This window comes from Leptonotus elevatus, chromosome 10 (assembly GCF_054856555.1).
Source record: "Leptonotus elevatus isolate MCC_2025b chromosome 10, RoL_Lele_1.0, whole genome shotgun sequence".
Lineage (NCBI taxonomy): Eukaryota > Metazoa > Chordata > Actinopteri > Syngnathiformes > Syngnathidae > Leptonotus > Leptonotus elevatus.
In genome coordinates, this window is record NC_141248.1 from 22,513,169 (window position 1) to 22,526,074 (window position 12,906).

Consider the following 12,906-nt stretch of genomic DNA (forward strand, 5'->3'; position numbering starts at 1 on the left):
GTTCTCAGAGGTGATTCTAGGATCCGAGGTTCAGGGGTGCTATAAAGGCGTTTGGAGACGTTTGAAGCACCCCCAAATATGGGCTAAATACGCGTCTGGTCACAGCCAAGTCGTGTTCGTCACAGCCAAGTCGTGTTCGTCACAGCCAAGTCATGTTCGTCACAGCCAAGTCGTGTTCGTCACAGCCAAGTCGTGTTCGTCACAGCCAAGTCCTGTTCGTCACAGCCAAGTCCTGTTCGTCACAGCCAAGTCGTGTTCTCAGAGGTGATTCTAGGATCCGAGGTTCAGGGGTGCTATAAAGGCGTTTGGAGCCATTTGAAGCAACCCCAAATATGGGCTAAATACGCGTCTGATCACAGAAAAGTCGTGTTCGTCAAAGCCAAGTCATGTTCGTCACAGCCAAGTCCTGTTTGTCACAGCCAAGTCGTGTTCTCAGAGGTGATTCTAGGATCCGAGGTTCAGGGGTGCTATAAAGGCGTTTGGAGACGTTTGAAGCAACCCCAAATATGGGCTAAATACGCGTCTGATCACAGAAAAGTCGTGTTCGTCACAGTCAAGTCGTGTTCGTCACAGTCAAGTCGTGTTCGTCACCACCAAGTCATCATCATCACAGCGACCCAAGTCGTCATCGTCACAGTCAGTCAAGGCAAACCAGGTCCTGTCCCGCTCGTTCCAGTCATGGCGACCAGTCTACTCATGTCACGTCCCGACCAGTCTACTCACGTCCCGTCCAGTCATGATTGTCTGCTCACCTTTTTTTTTTACTATGGTTGATAAAAGTACCACACATCGCACTTGGAATCCTGTTTCCCTGCATTTGGGTCCACCATCCCTCACCCTCTCACATTCCCTCACGACAAGAGGCAAGTTCCACTTACTGTTACTTGAACTACTCAATATGAGCAGATCTGCAAAGGATAATTTTCTTTTCTTTACCAAAGATTAAGATAGTTTATATAATTCCTGCAGGTGGCTCCACCATGCTTGTAGGGGGTCCTCAATTCCGAGTTTTTTTTTTCATTTCTCCAACATCTGATTATGTGCTTAATTTTCATACTTTGTATCACTTGACTCTCTTCCCTCCCCCCCCCCCTTTTTTTTGACACATACCTAATTGCATTTTTCCTGAGAAATGCAATGTGCTCTACAAAGTGGAATGCATGTGATGCAACCTGCATGATGTGGTCTAGTCATGCCCAGGTGAGTGTTTCAAGACAATCTTTGCTTTGACTGTCAAAATGAATGACAAATGCTGAGGTCAGGGTGGGGAAAGGTATTTCATTAAGGAGTTGAGACACATTTATTTTGAAAGGGATGTGCCTGGAGATCGCAAACAGAAGTTTCTCTTCGACTTTAGTCACAGAAAAAAACTGACAGCAAGGTTTTTATTTTGGATGTTTGTGTGTTGCTGCCACACTTGAAGGCGTGAATAAAATCTAAATAAAGGCAATTTGCTGTCTGGGATAAGTGAAGGAGTAAAACTATTATACATAAAAGCCCTTAAACACAATTATCCATGATGTGTGAGAAAAGATATCAAGGATTAATTAAGTGCACATTATGAAAACAGTAGATTTCAAGGCACTTGTGGTCTGATGAGTCAAGCTTTAGAAAGTAAAGTACTATCCGCTAATACAGGCAAGTCAGAACTTTTCCCATTTGGAGCCACATACAGAATAAGTGGAGGAGGAGGAGGCGGGCCATGTCACCTTGTATTACTGTAAGCCAATCCAATCGGTCTACATATGGTTAGCAAGTCAAATGTGTTGAAAAAAAAAAGAGTCTCCATCTCAGCTTGGCCGTGACAAAAAGGTTTGTGTTAATTAGTTATTTTTAATCAAAAAAATTGTGTCATATCTTGTAACATTCAACTTCTCAATTTGTTTTCATTTGTTAAATAAAAAAGAGGGTTTTTATTTTTTTTAAACAGCACAATATCCTTTTAAACTAATTGGGTGATTTTCATTAAAAAAAATCATATTTAAACTATGTGTAATATTACATTTTCTCACATTTTATTTTTAATTTAAAAAAAAAGTGATATCTTCCAAAATTCAATGTTTTTTTCTCCTATTCTTAGAATGCCTGGCCCCAAAAAAATACAAAGGAAAAAAAAACTATTGGACTTTGGACACGACCTCTATGGACTGAAGCCTGAAGGAACAGTGTTATAAGTTAGACACAAATGTAGGTCAGCCGAGTCGCCCAAATTGTATCGACTGAGCTGGATTCTCCTTCAGTCATCATTTTCCCGTTGGCCTGTTGGCACAAGCATAATCCGAGGTGGGCAATTTATAAAACGTTGCTTGTTTGCCATTCATCGGTGCCCTTTAATTTGAGCCACGCTTTTGTCATCACTTCGTCATCACTTCGTCACCACTATTTTAGAACTGACAGTCCGCCATTCGCCAGTCATCACAAAACGGGCGTCCATCAGTGACGACTGGTATACTTGATTGACCCTGTTAGTGACAAGAACACACAGTCCATCTTTTTTTTTTTTAAGTTTCTTATCATTTGTCAACAAAATGGGTGAATGTCATCATATTTTATTGAGAGATATGACATCAGACATGCATTGAACAATTCAAACCCTCTAATTATTTTAAAAATCAATTCATTGAATGCATTATTATTATTTACATTTAAATACATTCTATTACAACTCTATGCACAAATAGGACATCATAAAATGAACGCTCAAAATGTTTTGCTTTAAAAGACAACAGTCCTTGGATAAAAACAAAAATCCATAATAATAAAAGATCCGGCGAAGGCACCTTATTGGTAGTCACAGAGACCATCGCAGTCAGAGAATTTGCATACGAGGGTGGAGTCAGGCTTGAATGGGACTTTTGTTTTTCTTCATGTGGTAAGACTCGCATTGAGCTTAGGTGAGGCTATAGATTTCAAATCGCAACCTTTTTTTGGCGTATCCAATTTCTGACCGAAACCAAAAAAAAAAAAGTGAACGCGCCTTATCATGGAACGCGCCGCTTTCGCGTTGAAGTCCGTCCAGCCTTGGCCGAGAGCAGCGCGGAGGAGCGAGTGGCTCCGGAGCGCCTTGGCCCACCACCACTGCCCCGATCCCGCCGGCGCGGAGAACGAAATCGTCGTTCTGGCCACCGGAATAGACCAGTACTTGCAGGAGGTCTTCCACCATCTTGCTTATCCCAATCGGGACGAGAAAGTGTCGGCGGAGGACTTCGGCACCCTCTGCGCCGTGCTCGGCGTCACCGGAGCTCGGAAAGGGAAGGCGGCGACGCAAGGGGCCGCCGAGGATGGAGGCGGCGACGAAGACGAGGAAGAAGAGTTCAGGGACGTGTGCTCCGGGAGCGTGCCCCGCCAGATGACTTTCAAGGACTTCCACTCGCGTCTGTGCGGCTTCTTTCGCGTGCGTTCGGCGCGCAGGGGCGCCGCGGGCGAATGCGCGTGGCGACTTCCGGTGACGGAGGAGACGGAGCTGGTGGAGAGACACATCAGGCTGCGCTGGCCTCGCGTGAGAAGGAGAAAGTTCGTCACTTTTGACCTGGCAAGGAATCAGAACGGGCAAAACAGATCCACGCCCGCTCGGACCATAGAGGACAGTTCTTCCGGTACGCTCAGTTGTGCATGTTTGCAAACGCATTTTGATGTTCATTTTGCAAGTTGCAATACATTCAACTCTCGTCTAAAGTTGACTACTCTTTCAGGGGCTAACATGTAGTGTGGGACCCTGTGTATCTGTCAGCATCCCCATCCCCCACCCGCGTTGACCGGGGCGGCAGGGGTGCCCCTCACAGACTAGAATCTAACGTCATGTTATTCTCTATAGTTTTGTTTGTGATCATCCGTGTCATGGGGGTTAAAAAAAAATTAAGCAACCCCAACGTCCAATGACGGGGGGGCCTTTTGTAATGATTAATTATAGGGGCCCAGATTTTGATTATTACCAGAGATGGCAATATTAGAAGTACAGAGATACTTCTTACAACTCCTTTACTGAAGTTTAACAAACAAAAAAACTACAGGCTCTGAAATGTAGCCAAGTACAAAAGTAAGCATTTATTTAAATTAGAGGTGTCAAAATTAGTGCGATAATTTTGAGTTGATTTAAAGTTCCTTTAACGCCACTAGTTTTTTTTTTTTTACCAAAATAACCGAAAGCCTGGGGGAATTCCAGTCGCAACGCAGAAGACACGTTCACGACGAAATTTAGCAGTAATAAATTTAATCATATTAATGCATAGATTTGTGGAGACTGGGGTCAAGTTGTATTTTACAATTTTAAAAATGTGCAGATAGCTCTTAATATGAAAAGAAAAATGCGCTGAGCTGTCACCAATGTCTAACAAATGCAATTATGCCATCTAGTGGCAGAAAATTGACCTCAACACAAATCACTCTCGGGTTTTTTTACAGTATGCTACAGTACATCTTTTTAATTTTAACTAAATTTTATGAATTATTATGAAATTACTGTATCAATGACTAAAAGATGCAGCCCTATTTCTATTAGTTTAACATTTTTTCCACTTTTATCTTAACAAGAATATGAAAACTTAAAGATATTTTATCGTACATGTTATTGTACATTTAGAATAGATATAAAATGTGCGATTAATTGTAAGTTAACTTTTGAAGTCTCGCAATTCATTCCCATTCGCACGACACCCCTAATTTAAACTGTCAACTCTTATGGTAACAAAATGGGGTGGGAAATCTCCACACACAAAATAGTTGACCTCTTTTATTAATTTGCATAGTGCTCATATTTACATAAAAAAAAATGGGTACACAAAAAAACAACACAAGAAAAAAATGCTAATCCTAATGTGAACTGAACAAAACCCTCCCATATCCCACTGAGGAGCAATTATTTGCAATACAGACAAATATTGATTTCATGTCAAATTTCAAATGTTTAGCGAACGTTTGCGAACTTGAACAAACCCTGACGTGAAATCAACAATTGAATTCTCCCTCCTTCCTTTTGTCATCCCAGAAGAGTTAGCGGCTCTGAGGGAGCTGGTGGAGGACCTCCGATCGGCACTGCAAGGTAGCGACGCTCGCTGTTTGGCCCTTGAAGTGGCTCTGAGGAGAGAGAGGGCGGGCCGCACGCAGCCAGCGCCCGTCCGTGTTCCGTCGCCCGCAACGTCCATTTCCCTCATCCAAGGCAAACTGGTGCCCACGCGGCGGATTAAAGGCCAGACCAATGTCGCTGGAGGAAACGGCGGGAGGAGGTTGGGCAGAAGATGGGACGCGAGGGACCCACTTTTAAGAGAGCTGCAGCTGATCCGTTCCTCACGCGATGGACAGCTGGAGGAGGCCATCAAGTTCAACCAACGCCTGGAGGAGGAGCTGCGATGGGCGTACCAGGAAGTGAGCAAACTCCAGGGGGTCGAATCTGCGCTCAGGAGGGAGAACATCCAAATTAGGTTTGGACTTGGCTTCAATCGCAGCGCGTTCAAAGTCATCAACTGATTTGTTCAAATGCCATCATGTTCATGACATCCACCAGGAGACGAGCGGAGGAGGCCAGGGAGGCTTTGAGCTTGGGCCTTGAGCGGGTGCGAATGATTCAGGAACAGGCCGAATCTGTGCCGCAGCTTCGGGCCAGGATCAACCAGCTGGAAAGCGAACTGCAGCAGTACAGGTACAGGTGCGCATTGTGTTTGCTTATGCAGCAAGTTTGGCGAGTTTAGTTCTGCTTCCGCAGAAGACTGAACTTTGACCTCCACTTTTGCTGGGCACGAAAATAAGGCGACAAAAGTTGGTTTGACCTATTCTTGATTAAGTTGAACAATGAATGAGTGAAACTGACAATTTTTTCTCTCTTAAAGCATCTCTTTGTTCATTCAAGACTATTGTTTTGAAAGTTTTCATAAAAAAAAAAAATGGCTGAACTTAAAGGAAGTACAGCATCACAACAAAATCACAAGCAAATAATTGTTTCTTTACCTTGCAATGTGTCATCCCAGCATTAAACTTCACCGTGAACCAAAACATCGGACACGTTGACTGTGTGAGAAGGAAAATATTGAGTGGGGGGGGCGGGGGGGGGGGGGTTCTCTGGATGCAGGCCTATACCTGTAACAACAACTATGTGGCCATGTACATACTTCACATGGCGTGTGAACGAGCATGAGTGCTGTTTCCAATTTGAGATACAGTATGTTGTCCTTTTCCTCCAGATCCGGCTGCGTGTGTCTTCCTGAAGCCGCTTCAGCGAGAGGAATCGAGTCGTATTGCAAGACAGGTGAGGAGCAGAGGAATAATAAATGCATCATTAACTTAAGACATCAACTTCCCTTTAAAAATCTATACATTTGACTGATATGAGTATTTTGAATGAATTATTATCAGTTGCTATTCAAAAGGTAATAATTGTGTCTACGATAAAAAAAATATTCAAAAGTAAACTTTTTCAAACTCTTCCTTTACCGTTTTGTGTCCCAAAGGAAGTTTCATGATTGTTTTTCTGAAGATGCTAAATATATTTCGGATACATATGGATTTTCCTGTATTGATTAACTTCACTATGAATGTCTAAAATTTTAAATGATCAAAAACGTTTTGAAACTAGGACTTTAAGCACGTTCGATATTAACACATTTAAAACCAAGTACGCGTGGTGGCTGGTCAGCCATGGACGGCGCTGCTGGATAGCAAAAAAGTTGAAACTGGAAGTACACATGTTTACTTTATTAATAGGAAAAAAGTAGGCTTATTGGCGCTACCGCGCGTCACGATTACGCGTACAAGTCCACGGCATCAAATACACTTCAGTTGTTCTGTCAATTAAAGGCTAAAAAGCCCAAACGAAAAAGCGCTGCATAGGCATAACAAAAACAAGGAAGCGCCACCTTGTGGCATGGTGTCATGCTGCGGATTGTTACACAAGGCGACAAAAAAAAAAATATTAATTTGATTTCATTTCAGAGGTGTGCAAATCCAGGTCCAGAAAGTAAATACCGTGCCACAGTTTGGCTTTGGCCCCTGGTACTAGCTAGCTAGCAGGTAAACGAGCACCATGGGAGCTAGCTAGCTAGCACAAACTAGCAGGGTTTTTACTTCCTGGACCTGGATTTGCCACCTATTTATATTTTTTTAGTGGTGTTTTCTTTACCATTTGTGATCACATTTTATGAAAATGACCTATATATATTATAATAGCCACAGTTAGATGAGACGTAGGCTCCCCCATAACCCCAAAAAAAAAAGTGATTAGGAAAAAAAGAGATCAAATCAAATATTTTCATTTATTTATTTATTTTTTCCTTATTTGGAGCACGTCGGGAGCAAGACCTGCCGAGAAAAAGTGAAGAAATTGAGCCCTTACCCTTCCTGTGAAAGTTTAGAATTGCCTTTAGATGCCACAACATGGCTCTAAAGCACTTCTCTACTCACTTCAACATAGTTCCAAGATGCCACAAAATTTGTACATGTGGTGTTTAGAGCGTCACTGTAACGAGCGGGTTCGTTTGCAGATGCTGAGTGTCTGCAGAGGGCAGTAGAGGGAAAAGCTGCCTCTGACGAAGAGGAAGAAGGCGACGGGGGCTTGAGTGATGAAAGACAACGGCGCCCTTTTGAGCTGAAGAACCACATCAGCCCATCGCACGGCTGGGCCAAAGGGTTAGCTCGTTTTCAACGTCACGATCCGAAAAAAAACAATCGTTTGCTGTCTTTCCAACGGTTTGACACGCAGACCTGTAGAAAACGCCTAACTCCGCTCCAATCCTCTTTTTTTACCTGATCTTAAAGTTGCCCGAGTCATGTGGTCGTCCTTCAGCACCTCTCGAAGGGCGACCTGCACGACAGCAACCTCAGCAGTGATTCTCAGGGCGACGGGGGATGCTGCAGCTGGAAACGGCAACAGGAAGAAGAGATCTCAGCAAGCGGCGACGCTTGTGACGAGAAGGTGGGCCAAGTACTGTAAAAACAGGATTTTCATATTTTGCTCAGTAAGAACGTTATTGTAGTTATTCTGCAAGGATCAACTTCATGGAAGAAAACCTTTCGTTTCCGTAAAAAACAGCTCATCGTGTGATAGTTGGAGGCCCACGGCTATTGGCTCAATAAAAAAGATGAGCTGTATAAAAAAAAAAAATGCTGCCCTTGCAAAAAATAATAATTCAGTTTTGCATCTTTCAGAGAGATCCCAGGAAATAATGTTGCTTTAATAATAATAATAATATTTCTATTTATTTATATAGCACTTTTCATGCAGACATGCAACCCACTGCTTAACAAAAAAGCAAATTTGTAACATGAAAAAAAATATAGATAACATTAAAACACATTACATTACATTGAGTGCTTGTCAGGCGATGAAAAATTGTAATCTAATTAATTACAGCATTTTAAATTAATTAATCTAATTAATCAATTTTAATGTCATATCTGATAAAGGTCCCCAAATAAAGAATTTGAATTCTAGGACTTCACAAAATTGTAGTGCATGACTAATCAATTGAATACACCAAGAAGAGAAGAAGAGTGCTTCATAAATGAAATTCAAAATAAAAAAACGTTTAAGCACATCAACAAACCAATTAGGCTATACATTATTTTAAAAGATAATCTAAACTTCAATTTTGTTATAAAAAAAAAAACTTTCATCTAAACTCCCACAAGCTGCGGTTGGTGTATGGATGGCATGAGATGAACTGATAATAAATAGCTGTTGTGGTTTTTGGGCTACTGGTTAATCAGGAAAAGTTAGAGGTTATGTCACAGTTGGCTGCGAGGAGGCCGAGGTAAAGTCCAAAACAAAAGGGTTTGATTAATTAAACAAGAACAAGGTAGTGCACAACGTGCTGACAAAAAAAACAACAAAGTCCTAAAGCAACGCAAAGTCAAGTGGCACGACGAGGAACTAGCAAGACATGGAAGAAACGACAACCAACCAAGACCAAACACAACAGACTAAATACACCAACACTAATGAGACACACCTGAGGAAAAACAATAGGCTGAGGGCACCGATTGGTCAGACACACTGGAGGGAAGAAACACAGGTGGACGTGATCAGACATAACGAGACAAATCGGGAACACATGACCAACTCCAACCACAGACAAAAACAACAAAACATACCCATAATAAACCAACAAAAGGTACAAATCACTGCGTTCTTGTTAATAGTCTTTGTTCTTTTTTATAAATAAACTTGCATTTAACCACCAGCACTAACAGAATTTTCGATCTCCAAGAGCCGTCACTTTGAGCCTAATATAGTTATTACTCGCTGTTTTAAGTAGCTAATAAAATCCCTCTCTTGCTTTTCTGAGGCGGACGGGTGGTGGACCTTTATTGATTTCGATGATCAGGCTTGTATTGCCAAAAACGTTTTTTTTTTTAAATTTTTTTTACTATAAGTCTCTACTATACCTTGAAATCATTTAATTTAATTTAATTTAATTTAATTCTCTCCATCCATCCATTTTTTGAACCGCTATTCTATTTTATTGTAATATATTTTATTTTATTAGCACCAAGCTCAATTTAATGAATATTTTCTTGTCTGTGTAGAAGCTGTCCCGAAGGGAGCTGGGGAGCATAATGATGGCTACTCTAGATATGTGCAGTCATGGAGATGGTACGCCAATTGTTAATTTTTCAAACATTGTTTATTTGATGTTTTTTTTTTTTTTGCTCAGCTGTTTTGTTATTTGTTCTTTTTTTTTTTTTTTTTTTTCTGCGCAGGTCCATCCCAGGTACTGCAGGTAGCTGATGCCCTTTATGTGCAGTTATCCTCCACCGATCACATTCGAGAAGGAGGCCAAGAAGCTAAAGGAGGAGGTGAAAGGGAAGGCAAAGGCCTGCTTCCTCCATCAGGTCGTCAAACGAGCAGCGCCAACACCAGCCCGTTGGTCATCTCCTGTTAACGGCGCTTAAACCTTTTTCCCCGCAGTCATCTCACTTTTACAGCAACGTCAATGTTTTCACATCTACATATTGTTCGCCTTAATTCTATGATCTAATTGAACATTTCGTTGTAAGCTGATTCAATTCTTAACAACTTTAACCTTGAATTAAAATATATACTAAAACATACTTTTTGACATGGCTAATATGCTATTTGGGGCGGGGGGGGGGGGTCGACGGGAAAGACAATGAGTAATGGGTACGTACCGTCTACCACTACTGCTAAAAATTGTATTAGATATGCAAAATCACAAACACATTTACAGCTAAAATAGCAACATAATTTCTCTTCATAACAAAAATAATTCACTTTCAGGAACAAAAAAGATTTTCTCCACTTTCTGCTTAGTGTTATGGTCCAATTTGTGAGCATATCACATGAATGGTTTCTCAACTACGGCCATCTTAATACAGATTGCTCTCGTTTTTGGTTCTGAATGTGGAAATGACATTCATCTTCTGCTCAGGGGCGGATCTACTCTAGTGGATTCAGGGCCACAGGCCACCCCAAAACCTTAAAAAAATAATAATCCTAAACTGCAGTATTTGCCTAATCCTTTTTTAACAGAAATCCTTGCTGTATGAATTTTATCAAAATAACCACATCATATAAAGAATGTATAATTGCTTAATTGATTGTTTTTTTTGTTTTTGTTTTTTACGAATGATGGGAAAATGAATTTGCGATATATTTATTTACTCCCCTAGATGGCACGCTTGGTTAAAAGTGGTCCAAGCGCACCATCTGGAGGAGTAAAAAAAAAAAAATGCCACTTGCGATATTTTTTACTCCCCTAGATGGCGCACTTGGTTAAAATATACATTTCCACTGCATCTTCAACGTCGAAAAGTGAAGTCAAGCTAGCCATCACGCCACGACCCAACTCAACTTCAAAGTAAAAGTCTACTAAGGCTATTTGCATTGCCGTCAGTGTATTATTTGGTCAACTTTATTTTGAAGTTAGCCTTAGCTATATGTCCGCGCGCTACTCGAACTACGCCGTGAGTGGAAAGAAGCCTGCTCTATGTTGTATCCAAAAGCAAGGAAACCAGAATCTGGTACTGAATGGACTCCTGCCATTGAGCCCACATCAGGAAATTGTCATGGTTGACGGTAAGGCACTTGTGATCAAATATCTTCAGAAACACAAGACAGTAGCACAGTTGACTGGTATGAAACAAAAAAGTCGTTTATTCCCAGCAAGTCAGGAAAGAACCCACACAGGAACCCCATAAAAACTTCACTCCTGGTGAGACTATCCACCCCCGCCCCCCTCCTAACCGTTGCTCATGATTTTTTTGACTATTGTGCGGCAAATGTGACAGGAGATGGAGGTCTACGGTTTAATGTGGATGGTGAAATTTTCGCCTGAGAGCCCACCTGGTTCCTTGTGAGTTCAACGGGGGTTTGAAGCACTGAGGTTAAAAAGGCAGTCGTGGGTTTTGGTTGGGTTTTTTTGACAGAGGTGGCAAATCCAGGTCCAGAAAGTCAAAAAACCCTGCCACAGTTTGGCTTTAGCCCATTGATGCCAACTAGCTAGCTCGCTAGCAGGGAAACGAGCACCGCGGGAGCTAGCTAGAGAGCTAGCTAACTAGCACGTTAGGCTAAAGCCAAAATGTGGCGGATTTTTTCTTTCTGGACCCGGATTTGCCACAATCTGGAATTTCTTGCAACACCGCTGTTTGTCAGATGAAATGTTTCTTTTGTTTTATGCTCATCTTTATCCCGGGCCCTCCGGGACATGCGCACCCAAACTGCGGAGGTGTTCGCACTTCGTGTACATACGTGAACTCAAGCGTGTAACCGAAGTTGCCGGTCCTCCACTACAGCTGCATCACACTATAGTTACAATACTACATTATATTGCATATCACAAATCAAGGTATTGTAAATCATTTATTAATCAGGGCTACAGTAATTTAAGGCGCTGCCAAGCTGTTGATTGGTTACTCTTAAGTTGAGCTTGGCTCTCAAGAGGTTAAGGCCATTCTATGTCATTATTAGGCACCATGCAACATTTCACCACTATTGTGGCAAGCGGCAAAAAAACAAACAAAGAAGAAACAACTGGCCATTTGCAAAAACAAAACAAAAAAATTAAAAAGAAGGGAAAACAGTTGACACCGGGAGTGACAAAGTAACGGAGCCACAACGACAGGACACAATAAACAATCTTATATATAGAATAAATATAGTATGTACAAATTGCTTTGTGTGCTTCTAATAATAAATAGACAAAACCATTATCTGCCCTCTTATAGAAGTATTCACAACTCTCCATTTACATAGAGTAGAAGGCTGGCACCTGGTCAGTAAGAAGGTTGAGAAAAGAGAGAAATGACTGAACAGATGCATGGATATGACTTGCAACACAAAATGTAGTAAAACCCTCAAAACAATCATATGTCCCCCCCAAGGTGGATTTGAACCAGATTAACAACAACAAAAAAATAGACATCAAGGATTCAAAGAATCTCTCTGGCGCCCTCTAGTGTCAATTTACAGTACTTCGCGCTGTGGCCCAGCTTTGAGAAGTTGCTTTTCTTCAAAATCCTATTTGCTACACAAATCACCAAGAAGAGTTAAAATGATTAGGTAAAATATTAAAAAAATTCAATTAAATTTAAAAAAAAAATCACAATTTGAACATACGTCACCTTCTCCCGAAAAAACCATTCAGAACCCAAACAACAGAAACTAATTCACATTGATAGGATGTGCACCGCACATGTATTCTTCTGGCCCCTTTGAGATAACACAGAAGTCAGACAAGTGGCAAATAATTCAAGCATCTCATGCAAGTTTTAGCCAAGACACCTCAGATGGTTAAAATAAATGGCACTTTGATGTTTCCTGATCAATTGCGTCATTTGCTTCGGACTCACTGTTACAAAAACAAAGAGATGGAAATTGGGGCAGTTATTGGATAGCAGTTTTGGGTTGATTAAATTCTTGTTTTTGACTTTCCAGTGAGGGGGCAGGATTTTCTCAAAAGT

At 41.3% G+C, this 12,906-nt stretch overlaps 1 protein-coding gene across 2 annotated transcripts; it reads left to right on the plus strand.

Annotated features, from left to right (window-relative positions):
- The first annotated feature begins 2,841 nt into the window (after nt 1-2,841).
- LOC147167645 (EF-hand and coiled-coil domain-containing protein 1) lies at nt 2,842-10,017 on the plus strand. Of its 2 annotated transcripts, none has more exons than XM_086087411.1 (8): nt 2,842-3,596; nt 4,985-5,417; nt 5,501-5,641; nt 6,174-6,238; nt 7,470-7,614; nt 7,744-7,900; nt 9,514-9,580; nt 9,688-10,017. In XM_086087411.1, exons 1-8 carry the CDS (start codon nt 2,984-2,986, stop codon nt 9,867-9,869), a joined length of 1,803 nt encoding a protein of 600 aa, XP_085943537.1. In that variant the 5' UTR covers nt 2,842-2,983; the 3' UTR covers nt 9,870-10,017. The 2 variants fall into 2 exon arrangements, with proteins under 2 accessions (XP_085943537.1, XP_085943538.1); XM_086087412.1 differs by having other exon boundaries at nt 2,844-3,596; nt 5,501-5,635.
- Nucleotides 10,018-12,906: the final 2,889 nt, after the last annotated feature.

What these genes read in the sequence shown, in the direction of transcription:
- LOC147167645 (XM_086087411.1), top strand. Translation starts at nt 2,984, where the DNA reads ATGGAACGCGCCGCTTTCGCGTTGAAGTCCGTCCAGCCTTGGCCGAGA. An exon ending in CGAGTCGTATTGCAAGACAG is followed by an intron (nt 6,239 to 7,469) that starts GTGAGGAGCAGA and finishes GTTCGTTTGCAG; the next exon opens with ATGCTGAGTGTCTGCAGAGG. An exon ending in TATGTGCAGTCATGGAGATG is followed by an intron (nt 9,581 to 9,687) that starts GTACGCCAATTG and finishes TTTTCTGCGCAG; the next exon opens with GTCCATCCCAGGTACTGCAG.